This window comes from Phaenicophaeus curvirostris, chromosome 6, assembly GCF_032191515.1.
Source record: "Phaenicophaeus curvirostris isolate KB17595 chromosome 6, BPBGC_Pcur_1.0, whole genome shotgun sequence".
Taxonomy (NCBI): Eukaryota; Metazoa; Chordata; class Aves; order Cuculiformes; family Cuculidae; genus Phaenicophaeus; species Phaenicophaeus curvirostris.
In genome coordinates, this window is record NC_091397.1 from 45,311,140 (window position 1) to 45,326,586 (window position 15,447).

Genomic DNA, 15,447 nt, shown 5'->3' on the forward strand with positions numbered 1-15,447 from the left:
CCAGCACTCCCCTTTCCCCCAAGACAGTCTTTGGCATAGACAGACCATTTCCAAAGAATCTGGTGCTCCTCTGGAGGGGAGAGAGGGGGGACTAACTTACAAGAGGAGCTGGGAAGGAGAGGGCATACCGGAAGAGGTCAAATGGGTGCTGAGGGTCAGCGAGCTTCTCACCTGCCGCCTGCCCAGCATGGCAAAGGACCGATTTGAGCTGCGCTCCTGGCTGTTGCAGGTGGAGGAGCACTGATCCTGACTCCTGCTCTGGAACCCGCAGCAACTCCGCATCACCCTGCCCAGAGCCATCCTGAACCGCTCCCCAGCAAAGACGTAGAGGAAAGGGTTGAGGCAGCTGTGGAGGAAGGCAACGCTTTGGGTGACCTGCAGCCCAATGTCCAGCCGATCGGCAGCCTGGCAGCTGTATGCCGCCCTGGTGTAGGTTTTGATGGCTTTGACTAGAAGAATAATATTGTATGGGAACTGAGAGAGAAGGAAAGCAGTGATGATCACAGTGATGATCTTCAAGGACTTCTGCTTTTGGGATCTTTTGGCCTTCAGGAGGGTCTTGATGATAAGGGCATAACAGATAACCATGACAAGGAGTGGGAGGAAGAATCCAATTGTGACTTTCAAGGCCAGAACAGTAAATCTGGAGATCATGCTGACATTTGGTGGGTAAGTAATTTTGCAAACTGTTACGTCACCCACCTGCATGCTTTGGCTGTACATGATTTCTGGGATGCAGAGACTCACAGAAATCAGCCAGACAATCAAGCACATGAGTTTGCTGCGCAGCAGCCGCCTTCGCTTAGAAGTTTTCGCTTTCATTGCCTGGACAATAGTGATGTACCTGTCAAAGCTGATGCAGGTTAGAAACAAGCTACAGCCGTAGAAGTTTATCTTATACATGCTGTTGACAACTTTGCACAGAAAGTTCTTGAAGATCCAGCCATCAGAGGCAGCCTTAGCCCAGAAAGGGAGGATGGAGAGGAGGAGCAGGTCTGCAATGGCCAAGTGCAGCAAGTACCGATCCATCATGCTCCTCCTGAAACGGTACTTGCAATAGACGAGCACGACCAAGGCATTTCCCACTGTGCCTACAGAGAAGATGAGCCAGAAAAACACTGGCAGGAAGGCTCGAGCAAACTGCCTGACCTCTCTCCTTTCACACATGGAGTCTGTATCGTTCACCAGATTTCCATACACAGACAGCACCGCGCTGACATTCCTGTAGTAATCCAGGCTGGTCTTGCCAGGGTGGGTGACCTGCAATGGGATATCAGGTAGTTTATGTAGAGAGGTGGCTCAGTAAAGCATAAATTTGCCCCTCTCCTCCAGATGCAGACAAAGATTTCCAATATATTCCAGTCCAGCTGGGAAAGTGCAAAGGCTGCCAGTGAAAGACAGTGCGTTTCAGACCAGTTGAAGTGTGTGGCACAGCAGAGATGTCTAAAAATGAGTTGTGGAGTAAAAAACTCTTCAGAAAAGAGTTCTCCACCTCCAGTCAGCTTCAGTTGCTAAAATGGCAGGTGGCAAGATCATTACCTCTGTTGGATCATTCAAAATACTGTTGCTTTAACTGCTTAACAAAATGCAACATCTCCGACTTGGAAAAAGGTAGGCAAGAAAGCTTTGTGTTACTGCTCTGGTGGGATGGCACCACTGGCCCGAGAGAGGCAGAAAACTGAAGGAGGCAAAATGGAGGGGGGAGAAAAATGGAAATTACACAACAGTGTGGCTATATACTCACTACGCTTGGAACTGCCATCCTCAGCCAGATCTTTACTCAGTCTTGAAGGAGGATCTGTAGATGGGAAAAACAACTGATTTGAAACAGCTTTGGGGTAGAAATGTGACTTTTTTCTTTCTTCTTCTTCTTTTAATAAAAATCTCAACCCTTTGAAAAGAGCCCATCTGGGGGACGAACAGACCGCACAGAAAGTGATGTCAGTGGTTTGAATTATTTAGCTGGTTCCCTTTTACAAATTCACACGTAGTCTACATTAGTTCATCAGCTTCTCTGTGGCACTGTGCTGATTAAGTCCTTTGATGTCCTAGAGTCACTGTGATCTCATTTTTAATAAGATGTAGAGTCCCCAGTGCACGCATTAAAAAAGAAAGTAATCTGAAAGAACCACATCTTCCAAAAGATACATGAGAAGAAATGAAGTGTGTTTCTTAAATTGTCTAGCAACTAACAAGGAAAAGTACCACCCTTTAGTAGTAATTTGCAGTGGTAAAATATTTGCATCCTTCGCAGGGACTGATAATATCTTTTTTTTTGGCTGTGAGTTTAAGTGCAATGCTCACTGCTGTTGGTCTGCAAAACAAATCATTATATTCCAGTAAACAAGAAAATGTTAGTTTTCCTGCTGCAGATTGCTTTTCAGCTCAGTTTACTATCACATAAGTTGGCTGATGCTGATGGGCTCAATGCCAGTCACGCACTCCTAAGTATTCAACCTGTTCTGCCCCAGCCCACCTGTGCTAGTGCCTGGGGATGAAGCCCAGGGACAACACGAGGTGGGTCCTGTCAGCACTACTGGGGACACAGACCTTTCCTCCGGACATCGTGCTTTCAAAAGCAGGCCAAGCAACCGAGAGGTCACCTCTCAAACCAAACCTCTCACCACACCTAACTGAAAACATCTTCCCCACAGCATTTGGGGCACGAACTGGTGCAGCGTGCAGTTCATCTCCCCAGCCTGCATTGGGGTTAGCTGCGTTAACAAGTTTGTCAGCAAAGCCAGTTTCCTGTAAGTGGCTACTTTTAGGGATGGTGAGCATGTTTGCAGCCACTTCTTTGTGTTTGTGGCACCCTCTGGCCCAAATTGCCTTTGATCCCTTTGCGCATGCTCGGTGCCAAAGCAAATGCTTGCAGAAAAATATTTGCAAGGCTTCTGAATCCGATCAAAGAAGTTTAATGCAGTTGCTTTCAGTTTAGAAACTATTGTGTTCAGAAAGCACAGACTGGGGGCTAGTCCTTCCAGTTATTATCTTCATGAAGCAACTTTAATGAATCTGAATTATTTAGGAGCGAGGCTGGCAGCATGAGATCTTTGCAATAATGTTCATCTAGACATAGAGTATTTGTTTAAAAATAGATTGAAAAGATAAAACCAATCATCAATGTGTGCTCTTAGTTTTTATGTTTTCTATCAAGGTGCAAAACTATGCCCAGAATTATGCTGGTCTCTGGGTTTTCAAGTACAGGTATAAATTTAGTGGCTTCTAAGGATGCCACCTGTCCCCTGTGCGTGCTAGTTGAATTTCTAAGGCCAAAATTCAATATATATTTTTATTTGACTTCTTTTCAAAGCAGACAGCCAAGGAAAGTGGGAGATGTCCCTGTCCATGGCAAGGGGTTTGGAAATAGATGGTCTCTAAGGTCCCTTCCAACCCAAACCATTCTATGATTCCATCAAGTAAGTAGCCCCAGCATACTAATGCCACAGCTTAGCGCAGAATTTATACCAGTAAAAATATGTGAGCAGGCTGAAAGGAACCACCTGTATGATGCCTGTAAATCAGATATACGACACACAAATACTACAATGCAGAAAATAAGGCTGGTCATAACCACACATATGTGAACGATGTTGGACTGGTCCGTGGAAAGAAGTGCAAAATACTCCTTTTCCAGCCATGGTTCAAGATGTCAAAGTCTCTGGTGGCAACAGCCCCACAAGAAGCTTTCCTCATCTCTGTCCGCATCATGGTAAATAAGGGGAGAGCTGAAATTTGAGCTAGATTCCTGCCATCTGAGAAGCAAAGTGTCACACCCTCACCTGCAGCGCGGAGGAGGCAGCGCGCTAACCAAGAAACCTCGTGCTGGGGTTTTGCTGTGTTGTTACTGCTGCAGTTGTTACAGGTTATATTAATGACAACAATAATGGGGTGTTAGAAACAATGAGCTTTCAGATGTTCTAGTGAACACATGATTTTTTTCCAATGAGGTAGATTCACAGGAGATTAAAAGTTGACAAGCAACAGACCGGCCCTTGAGATGAGGAAATGCTGCTTATTAATCAAAATTAGTTTGATCCCTTTTGGATCATTTTGGAGGGGAAAAATGCAGTTTCAGAAATCACCGCACAAGACATCCTTCCCAGCTAAGCAGCGATTTCAGACCCATTGCGGTCCACCTGCTGCAACTCCTCGCTTCAGAAACTCTTTGGGGACCTGAAATTTCAAACCGTCAGAGACTTGTCCCCATCATAAAAGCGCAAAATTCAGCTATCAAGGCTGAGACCTGCCACATACAACCCAGAGGTGACTGTGGCCACTGGGAGTCAGTCCACAAGCTACTTGTTTCTCCCTGATACCCATTTCTAAAAAGTCATTGCAGCACCCGCTAAGGGTGCAGAGCTGCACATGCCCGAGGGCTTTTTCATGTTGATTTTTTTTAGCCATCAGACCTACCTTAGACTGCAATCGAAAAGATCATTGTACCTGGTTGAGTTTGAAGGCAAATGCTTTTTATTTTTTTTCAAAAAAAAACAGTTTGTAATTTGGTTTCCTTTCCACGGAGGCTGCATGTGAGAAAGACAGACAGGAATAGCTGAGGAGGGGACTCACCAGGACAGTCGCTGCAGGGGGTCAGCCCAGACGTCACACCCAGGAGTCACACCGCCACGGGTGGTGTTTGCTCTTTGCACCCACGATTAAGCTTTGGGCTTTTTGTAGGCTGAGGTGGGTGTGTGCTCCTGGGACCCCAGCCTAATTAGATCTGTCACGAGCTGTTTTCTCTGTGGTTTGCAATGTTTAGGTTGCTCAAACACAGATGGCAATCTTCTTTCTTTCTTTTTTTAATTATTTTTCATTGTTGTTTTTCCTGGTAAGCGTTTTTCGGTAGCGAAAGGAAGACCTCTCATACCATCATTTTTCTGCTCATGTGCATCATCTAACACAGGGCAATCAGAAGCTGCTCCCTGTGTGGCTGTGTCCTGATGGAAAACCCTTCAACTGCATGGGAAAAAATCTCCAGACAAGAACTGAGTCCCTCTGGGCAGCCACCAGTGTCCCGTGGGGAGTCTGGGGCAAGAGTGAGGAGCCAGGTCTAATCCTGCCTTCTCCGAGCTGGCCCACGGGTGCATCTCCCCATGGCTGCAGGCCAAGCAGGGGCCAGGATCGCAGGGTCTGTGTGATGCCCTGCAACACCAGGTGCTTTGCAAGGAACAGCAAAATGGAGCAAAATGAAAGTACGACACCCTCAAGAGGAAAGGCCAAGGCTATACCTGCCACAAGAACTGAGAAGACCCATGACAGAACTGCAGGCAGTCACATAAAGTCCCTGCTGGTGGCGCATCTTCTGTAACAACCATCCAGAAAAGGGTGGCATGAAAGAGTTTGAAGAGAAAGACAGTGAGAAGTGGTTAACAAAGATATGAACCCACATATCTTATGTCTTCTTCCTGGCAAGCTGGCATGCAAATTATAGTGACTTAAATTACTCTCTCTGCAGAAAGTCCGAGCACCATGAGGTTTTGCTTCAATGCTGGATGGTGTTCAGCTGTGACTGATGCTCATTCAACTCACACTTCAAGAAAATTTTTAAGCCACAGTTCAGGCTCAGCTCCAGTTATGGAGAAAATAATGGCTCGGGCTAGGATTTGTTTTGGGCTCAGCTGCCACTTGGCACCACACTCCAGCACTGAGAGCACGGCATCACCTTCCAAGGGGAAGGACCCCAGGATGCTTTGCACTCATCTGCAAAATTATAAAATCATAGAATGCTTTGGGTTGGAAGGGAACTTTACAGGTCACCTAGTCCAACCCTTCCTGCAGGTGCAGGGACATCTTTGACTAGATTATGTTGCTCAGAGCCAGATCCAACTTGACTTCATAATCCCTGCTAAGGTATCTGTATATATTTAATAATTAGTTGTCATCCTGAAACTCAGGCGTAGGTCTTTATGTGATGATACCTCTGTGCAGCACATGGCTTCTCATTCAAGCCTAATTCAAGCTAGTTTGGCCCCCAGCGTATTGCAAGGTGATCCAGCATTCGGAGATCTACATTAACTGCAGTGGGATAACGCTACACCCATGGGCAAAGCCTCTGATGCAAAAAGTCATCACATCCTTTGGTGTCCCCATGTATCTGAGGCTTCACACTCTGGATCAAGTGACTTTAATCAGGCTTAACCTAATTCACCCTAGAAGAAAGTAATAAGTATAACTTAACCTACCCATACAGCCTGTTGTCCTAGAACTCCCCAGGCTGATAAAACTCCAGAGCAGAACATGGGTGGCTGCTCATCCTGTTTGTTATTTTCCTGCTGCATGCTCTTTATTGAGTGCCACTGACAATATTTTTGCCCCTAATGGTGGGAGCAGCAGCAGGACAACAGTGAGAACCTTACAAATCCTCTTGCCAAATTTCTGCCAGACTGATTTCTTATTTCCATCCTCGCACGGGGTCACCCAGAGTTAAATCTTTTCTAACCAAAATGGAGATTGGTATGATCATTTCTTGTCATACCAGCAGACATTGTGAGATAAGTTGTGATTTTCCTCCAGTTCATATCATTACAAAACTAAGCATCTTTGTTTTCCTTACAAATACATCGCTTTTGTGGTTGTCAAGAGCACTTGCAAGTGTAAAACATTAATTTTTTTTTTTGTTTAAAGTGGGAAAATGAAAATCACCATCATTTATGATACGCCTTCTTTTTACGTTCAGGATGTTTAATTTTCAGCACAAGGTGGGGATTAATTTTAAGCTCCTCATTTAGTGCACGTGTTAATGGCAGAGACATACTCAGCTTGAGGTGCTGATCAGGTGTTGGAAATATTTTGCAGAAATAGAACAAGGCTTGGGGTTACACCCTCTGCTGAGGCTGACAGAGAAGTTTCCTTTTTTCACAGTGAAAACTGCACTGTGTTTGCACTACATCTGACTTTTAATACACCTATTTTCCCCTCCCCAGGTTAAAGTAGGGCATTAACCTGCTTCTCTATGAGCAGAGAAGCTTGCTTTCATGAACCATTAGATGCAGTCACCATGCACTAGAAACAATGTTGATTAATGCATATACAAACACTCATTAATAATGCTCAGAAACTGTATCATTATATTACAGTTCTTAGTAGGAAAAAACAGTTTTGCAAGGAGCTAAGAACTTTAACATGTGGCTTCAAACTGAACGAAAATAAGAACCAAAAATTCTAATTTCTCATTGAAGGGAAATTAATCCCTCAAAATGCCGTGGTTTTCCTCAAAAAGTAGTGTCCACTGACAGTTTGGAAATACTGAATATCAAGCTATTAAACACTGAAACTACCTAGATGACGCTTGCAAAATGAGGGTGCTTTTTCTTCATTCTACAGAGGGAAGCCAAGGAATCAAGTTAAGAACAAAAATATTTGCTAATATGGTGCACTCAACTTTAGATGTGGCATTTCAGAGAACCTAGCACTCAAAGCACAGTTCTTATTGATCTCAGTTAAAAATACCCTAGACTCTAGCACAAAAAAAGGAAATTAAATCAGGCATGCAGAGAAAAGAAAAAACAAAACAAAAAAGTCAAACTCCTAGAACACGTTGTGTGTTAACCATCATCTTCCTTGCAGCTGACACAGCAACTGTTAGTTCAGCACAGTGATCTCAAGAGAAGACTTGAGCTGCCTTTTTGCAGCTGGTTCCCGGACCCAGGCAACGCACCAGCCAACATTTAGAACAGTTTATTTCCACCAGAGGGAAAGCCTTTTTTTTAAAAAAAAAATCCTTTAGACTGAGAACTGGGAAGTACAGGTCCGAGGAAGCCTGGTGTCTAGATAAATTCTATTGATACCAACTATCCTGAAACTTACAGTTAGCGTGGCTGTATACAACACTGCGGGACAGTCACGAATGTGGTAGGTCTTGCAGGAACGTGATGAGCATAGACATTCCCAGTGCTACTGTCAGTGTTTCAATGAAGTCACCAAAATCTCCTGTAGAAATCGAGCTGTGACCATATAAGTGCGCATCCCATTTCATAAATTAATAACTGACCAAAAGAAGAATAAAAGGAATTTTAAAGATCAACTTCTCTACTTGTGTTTTGTACGCCTTAAACATCATCTGAGTGCAAGGCTGTGTGCATCTGGGGGCTTTGTGTAGCTCCTGGTTGGCAGTGAGGGGACAGAGTGGCAGGTGTGGAAGCAGGTACTGCTCCCTGACACCTGACTGCACACACAGGCCCAAATGGTTCACATGAGGTTGTTTTGGCAAGAGTCTGTTGAGCTTCCAGCGACCCCTGGAGTCCCCAGCACCAAACCATGAACTTTCCTAAAGGAACATCTCTGTGTGCCTCAATTCAAGAACTTCCCATGCAGAGAAACGGCACCGGCACAGCAAGACAACTCCTCCCATGCTAACAGGGGATGGACCTCACGCTAGAAATAATCCCTGCCAAGAAGTGCACCGTGTGCACACCTACTGCCCCTGTGGATCACGTTCCCTGAGGGACTGCCACGGGCGTGGTGATTTTCAACCCCCCCCGCCCGTGCTTCCTTCTCTCCTGTCCTCTCCTCAGTAAACTTTTTTCCAAGTACTTTTTCTAGTCCCTTTTCGAGGCCATGAAAACATTTAGCATCCACCAATGTCACTGGCATAGGTGAATGACAAGGTCTTTCATGCTGTCGTGCATTCACTTGAACTCCTCCTGCACCTTCCAGCCAAGAACAGTTTTGTGTAGTTCATTAGTGCTCCTAATGGCCACAGTGAGATCTCCCGTGGAGGTGCGCAGAGTTAATGCGGGCACAGGCCTGGCCCTGAACTCTTCCATAGCTCCTATCTGAAGCCCAAAGTGTCCTTACACAATGACAGTGATGCAGACTGCACGAAGAAACCAAGGGCTTGGTGTACTGGGCAGTGTAAATGCACTGTCTATACTACGTATACACGAGAAGAGGATAGACTTTTATTATAGTTTACATTGGGCTGTTTTTCACCGCTTCACAATTCGGGATGTTGAAGTCACACATTATAGGTGAAATAATACACTTGAATTGTTAGGAAATGAATGCCAGCTAGCTATTTATAGTAACAAATAAAGACCGGAAAAACCCAAACCAACAAACCTTTGCCAGCCTATAAAGAGTACACAACATACATAAGTATCAAATGACTCATAAGTAATCATGTGAGGACCATAACATTAATGTTGATGGAGTTAGTAGAACTGTAGTACCAAGTTCATCCTGGTTATTTTCAACAGTATCAACTGTAGAGAAAAGCTTTTGCACTCAATAAGTACTCTTTGCTGAACTGTAGACGAAAAGCTACTTATCTGCTACTACAGCGTGAGACATTTTTATCTCCATTCAATACAGAGTGAATCAATCTTGAAATTCTGAAAGTACTTTTAAGTAAAGTACTACAGTTTTGATTAGCAGCAAAGCCAGCATTTAATTTACTTAGCCTGTTAAACACTAAATTAATATGTATGTAAAATGTGTGTAAGGGTACATGAGACATTCTATAAACACAGACCCATACAATATGTGCCTGAAGATAGACATATAATACACAGACATTTTGAAATAGCAGTAAAACCAGTGTTTTTAAAATAACTATCCTTTCAGAAACTATGCCTATTGCAAATAATGACAAAGCACTTCTTCTTCCCATAGAAGACATATATGGATATAAAGAAGATTACAGGCCTTGAACTATCATTCCAGAAGACCTGACTATGCAGCAAAACTTTTAAATAAATTATAAAAATAGAAGATATGTACTGTTGGGAATTGTGTTTTCTTCTTAATGTATAAACTTGGAAGCATCTTTCTCAATGTAAAGTGCTTATGCTGTAAACAAAGCTGAAGTTAACAGTATCATCCTGAAATATCATGTGAGGTCTCTTGAAGCTGTCCCACACTGGAATTTCATCTGGATGCTATTTAATGAGCAAAGCTTGCCCCTTTGGTAATCAGACAGCCTCAGCTGAGGTACAGGCAGGTCGACTTTCTTAGGAACAATTCTGAACCCTTTGTGTAGAATTACAAGTTGTCTTCTTTTGCTGGACAGTTGTTTGTTCCCCTCGGACAGCAAAAATACCTGGAAGGGAAAAAATAGGCTACTTAGTATGTTTTGGCGATAAGAATTCAGCACAATTCACAGTCACCAGGTGTGGGAACACACTTTGCTCTGTCAGCAGAAAGCTGGTGTATCATACAAACACGATGTCAAAACTAAGGAACCTTAGAAGTCTATCAAAAGATGTTCTTTAGTGCATAGTTTATGACAGAGTTTGATGCAGAAATCTGGGTGAAATCCTACCATTTATGTTACACACAGGGAATTAGCTTGTCTGATGATCCTCTGAATCAAAATTTATGGACTAGGTCTTCACTGCACACAAACAAAATTAGAGTGGTGTGCAAAAGCCTCCCACAGGTAATCAGTGAGGCCTGAGTGATGTGATTGAGGGACAGCTTTAACTTATGTCGCTGGTGTAACATCTCGAGAGACTTCAGCACTCTGGAGAACTAGTTGAAAGAAAGTCTTGAACATCACTCCTTTTTCCTTTTTCAATTATTCCTTAGCCTACTACATAGAAAATCATAGAAAGTGATGTAACTGCCTCTTTGGGATTTATATAAGTGAAAATGCTTCATAATTAAGTGATATTATTATAATCATTCTAAATGCTTCATAATTAAGTGATATTATTATAATCATTCTATGAAAATACGATGCAAAGACTTCTCATAGTCAGTGCTGGGAGAAAGTAAATCAGGTGTTTCTTTTTTGTCTCAAAACTCCACCAATCTTCATTCCAAGAGTAAGAACTTTTCTGAAATTTTCCCTTATTATTGGTATACAGTATTTATAACCCAGATATCGAAAACCCCTTCAAGCATTCCTCTATAAACATGGTCCCTCAGGTAGCATTCTTAAATTAATTACTGAAGTACTGAAAGATATGGAAGTACTCCAATAATAAGGAAAGGAAAAATAGGAAACATAATTTATAATTGTGTGCATACACTTCAACACATGGAGATAGAAATCCCTGTGATGGAAGATAAGGACAAAAATCTAAAATACTTAAAATTACTTACAAAGAAATTTGTTGTTGGCTGCAAAAGTAATTTGCAAACATGATTCAAGTATACCCTAGAGGTTTAAAGAGTGAATTATCGTTTCATTTTGGGAGTGCTGAATCATGATTTTTTAATAGTTGCAGCTGGCAGCTGCTAGACACTTGCAAGCTGTAATTCCAGTTTCATGAGTAGCCTATAAAAGTATTCAGACTATCCTTTGAAACTTTTCAATCTAGAGTCGAGTCGATCCATGCAGAAATGTTTGCAGAGGTAATAAATAACTGAAAAACCTGAGGCACCAAAAACTATGGATTCTTAAAAACTCTTAGTATCTATATATGGGGGCTGGGGCTGGGTTTGGTGTATATTTGTTTATTTGTTTCAAAAAACCTAAATACAGTTTCCCAGGCTTTAAAATGTTGATTATTGCAAAGACAAGGAACAGAATTGCTCGATAGAAGAAGTAAATTTATTTTGCACTAAAGAATATCTGAGATGATAAATAACAGGCTAGCAGGTAAAAAGAATGAGAATTGCTAAGCTTATGTTGTGGATTATGATAATATTTTTCATATACTTACTTTCTTGTGCTCCTCAAAGGTTTCCTGCAGGAAAGACTCATCTCTAGGACAAGGCATTTGTTTAGTTTCAGAAACTGTTAATTTTTGTTTACAAACAAAAGATTTATAAACAAAATATTTATAAACACCTGTTTATAAACAAAAATTGTTTTTAAAATGTTATAAAATATTTATAAACAAAAGTGCAGTTTTGTACTAGCAACCACTTGTTCTGCTTGTTGTGCTGTACTCAAACATTTAACTATATGTCGGCTTCATCCTTTACATCCTGTAATAGTAGAGTATTGTAATAAAATATATTTCCATTTAAATGGAACTTCTGTTCAGATGTGGTTTTACATGGGAAAAATGTGAGTAAATTGCCACCAAACTTGTACCACTCTGTCATTCAAGTGAAGAAAACAGATGCAGACCAAAACCCTGCTTATATTAGCTTTTATGTCCCATGTACATTTCTTGAAGTCTATGCATCCACGTATTATAATAAAGCATGTATTGCACTAAGTTTAAAGAGAAATTGCAATCACATAAACAGCCGGATGGTTCTTTGGGGTTTAGCATATCATAATTAGCTTTTCCAATTGAACAGACTCACCTGTTAAAAGAGAAATTGTAATAACCACTTTCCTCTAGAACCTCTTCAATTAGAGTCTACAAGATAAAAGAAATTAATTTCAGAAGATTGCCTTTATTAAAAGTAATAAATTAATGCATAGAGATACATTTATAGTTTACCTGCAACTGTTCATATGTCATCCCTTCCGCTATGTCAGAAGTGCCAACAATACCTTAAAGTAAAAGACAAGTACTACTGAACGTGGGGTTTATGCTCCCTCATCAGTTTCTTAGCAATTCCACCACAAATACAATGACAATGAGATGCCTGATTATCAGCAGCTTATTCCACTGACCAGAATAAGCCCCTGCAAAGGTCGGAGGAATCTTATGGCACGGTGTGAACATTCGAGGCACACAATGTTATCACATTATGGAAGAGTTCTAACTGATGGAAAATATTTTAAATACTTAACGTAAGAGAACACAGCAACACCACTTTCTTATTCTTGTCCACTTACAAACTGTAGTGGAAAGGGCACAGCCAGCAGCAATTTGTGAGGACAAAAGTATTCTTTTCATGTTAAGAGATCCAAAGATTACAGATACCGAGTGTCTGATCAAATTGTATTGTCATCTCTGGGAGTAAAATAAAGCTGATATTTGAAGTAATTGTTAGGGACTCATTTCCTACTGAAATATCACCCTTGACAACTGCTGTTATTTTGAATTTTTGCAATAAGCTGTGGAATTGATAGCCAGCAAAGTCCAGCAAAATCAGTTTCGCACCCTTCTTTCTGGCATCACAATTTTTAACTTTATTATGTCCTCTAGCCCATGGATTGCAACATAGCTTTTCTTGTGTTTGGAAGAATGGAAATGGCATAAATATCAAAATACAGGCTGCACATTTCTCTTCTGTCCATTGCACAAAGATGCATACAATGAAACAAGTCTCTGAACTAGGAACTGTGGTTCCTCACCCTGGATGATGCTCGTGATGGTAGGTTTGATTAAAGATGAAGGTCACAATTTGTCACTCTGAGTATCGCTAGTCCAAAGTATATTTGACACTACTTATCTTCTAAAGTGTATCTATACACTTTACACTATTTAGACATGGAATAGCATACAGCATTTCCCTCATCAGTTTTGCAGGGCTTGATCTAACTAGGTAGTTAAATCACCCCAGTATAACTGAAACATAACAGAAGAACAGCATAGGGTTTAAACGGAGTTTGTTTAAGCATCACATGCAAGGGCAGTTAAATCCTAAGTAGGATATTTTCAAATATTTATATTGATTTTTGTGGATGAACCCTGTGTTATTTGCATTTTTGATAATTCTATGTAATCTTTGTAATTTCTTTGTAATCTTTGCAAACTGCATATTTTATCAGGAATTAAACAAAACAAAAAAGAAACCAACCAACCAACCAAGAACTGACAATTAAAATCAATACAGTCAACATAACTTCACTGTCTTTAAAGACAGATCTTACAGCAGCAATTTTTTCTGCTTTGATAGCGTACACTTTATTATATGTCATTACAGAGGGTTTGTTGCTTTCCTTACCCTTTTTATCATCTGGAAGCAACATATTTCCACCTGAAGAGAAAAGTAGCGCTTGCCAATCTGCTGTGAAGAAGTTGGGCTCAATCAGTTCAGGAGAACCTTGCAGCAGCTGGGGAAGAAAAAGATATGAAAATGAAAAGGGCACCTGAAATCTCCACCCTTCCCTTTTGGCAAAACTTCAGACTTCTGTGAAGCAGTTTACCTTTTCCTCTGTTTCCCAGTGCAATCAGAAGCCAAAGGAGATTTCAGTACTTTTTAGATCAAACTAAAAGTGGTGAATTATAAATGTTCAACCTTCCCTCCAGAAACAGACTGAACATTGCAAGCTGCCAACCTGCACATAGTATAAAGCACGGAGTTCTTCAGGCTATCCGAATCATATGTCGTAAACTATACATCTGTGTGAAGATAAACAGGGAAGTGTATTCCCTTGAACCTAGGAGAGGAACAGCCAATGACTCTGGTTTTTGAAAGTAAGGCTTCAAGTGAAATTGTTAGTCCATATTCAAGTGGTTTAGTTTCCATTAGAGGGATCCCAGTGCTTCTGATACCTGAAAGTCAGTTCAGCTACTTGATTATCATAGAATCATAGAATAACCAGGTTGGAAGAGACCCACCGGATCACCGAGTCCAACCATTCCTATCAAACACTAAACCATGCCCCTTAGCACCTCGTCCACCCGTGCCTTAAACACCTCCATGGAAGGTGAATCAACCACCTCCCTGGGCAGCCTGAACAAGGGTATGTCATTATGTGAACAAGGATACTGACACTAAACTTAAAACCAACTGGTTTCGAAAATATTTACTGGTAACAACTCTGACATGAAAATATCTTTGCGGTCAAGAGACAAATTCCCATTATGCATTTCTGAAGCACCTTAACACTGTCACAGTTACAGATGCAGATGCTGATGGAATACCTTTCCCACAGCGCCAGTCAGTGGAGGAATTTTGTCTGTTACTCTAATGAGGTTTTCTAATTCAACATAGTTAAACCAAGATTTCCTTTCAGAAATGGAAACTTACACATACATTTTTGTGAAAATAATATGAATAGTTGAACTCAAATAGAAGAAAAGACAAAGTTGACAAGTAGTAATTGGTGTATCACACCTTTTTCATCTCTGATTTCAGATTACAAGGATTACTCTGCTGACTGAAGAGGGATTTCTTGAATCTCTCGATGATTCTCCTTTTCAAGTTGCAATATGAAGCTGGAGGAAGCTATATGAAACAAAGAAATAGATGCTTTCACCACTTAGGTACACTTCCCAAAAAGATGATCTAATCAGCAGCACAATTATTGATAAAAGTAGCTACACTGCAAAAAGAAACATTGATGGTTAATAGCACAGTGGTAAACAGGGCATGATTTAATGGCATATTATAATTCTTAGTTTGCCCATTCTGTTAGGCTTGGCACATCATGTAACTCAGTCTCTCTAGCCCTGAAGGAAAAGGTCATTATAAGCCTAATACAGCTAATACTAGATTTGTGGCCCTGGTCAAAGTGCTAGCATTTGGGACATTTTTATACAGATGAAGCCCATAGAACATTGTACTGGATTTAATATTTGCTATAATGAGTCACTCAAGCTGAAATGAATGGAACTTCAAGACATTTAGACCTTCATTCAATATGTGTAGAAATAATCGTGAACCTTCCTCATGGCTTCAACAGTTTTTTTTAAGGTCCTTATC

At 41.2% G+C, this 15,447-nt stretch overlaps 2 protein-coding genes across 2 annotated transcripts in view; both read right to left on the reverse strand.

The window, feature by feature from the left end:
- CCR9 (C-C motif chemokine receptor 9) lies at window positions 1-1,800 on the reverse strand. Its single transcript, XM_069859057.1, has 2 exons — window positions 1,745-1,800; window positions 1-1,260 (listed from the first exon to the last, which is right to left on the reverse strand). The coding sequence occupies exons 1-2, from the start codon at window positions 1,760-1,762 to the stop codon at window positions 97-99; spliced, it is 1,182 nt and encodes a 393-aa protein (XP_069715158.1). The 5' UTR covers window positions 1,763-1,800; the 3' UTR covers window positions 1-96.
- Window positions 1,801-8,958: 7,158 nt separating this feature from the next.
- LOC138722176 (serine/threonine-protein kinase Nek10-like) overlaps window positions 8,959-15,447 on the reverse strand; it is a 58,211-nt gene continuing 51,722 nt past the window's right edge. The window contains exons 32-36 of the mRNA XM_069860066.1: window positions 14,860-14,970; window positions 13,744-13,852; window positions 12,348-12,400; window positions 12,208-12,263; window positions 8,959-10,042 (exon numbers count right to left, since the gene is read on the reverse strand). Coding sequence (XP_069716167.1) covers window positions 9,985-10,042; window positions 12,208-12,263; window positions 12,348-12,400; window positions 13,744-13,852; window positions 14,860-14,970 — 387 coding nt within the window. The 3' untranslated portion in view covers window positions 8,959-9,984. The remainder of the gene's footprint in view (window positions 10,043-12,207; window positions 12,264-12,347; window positions 12,401-13,743; window positions 13,853-14,859; window positions 14,971-15,447) is intronic.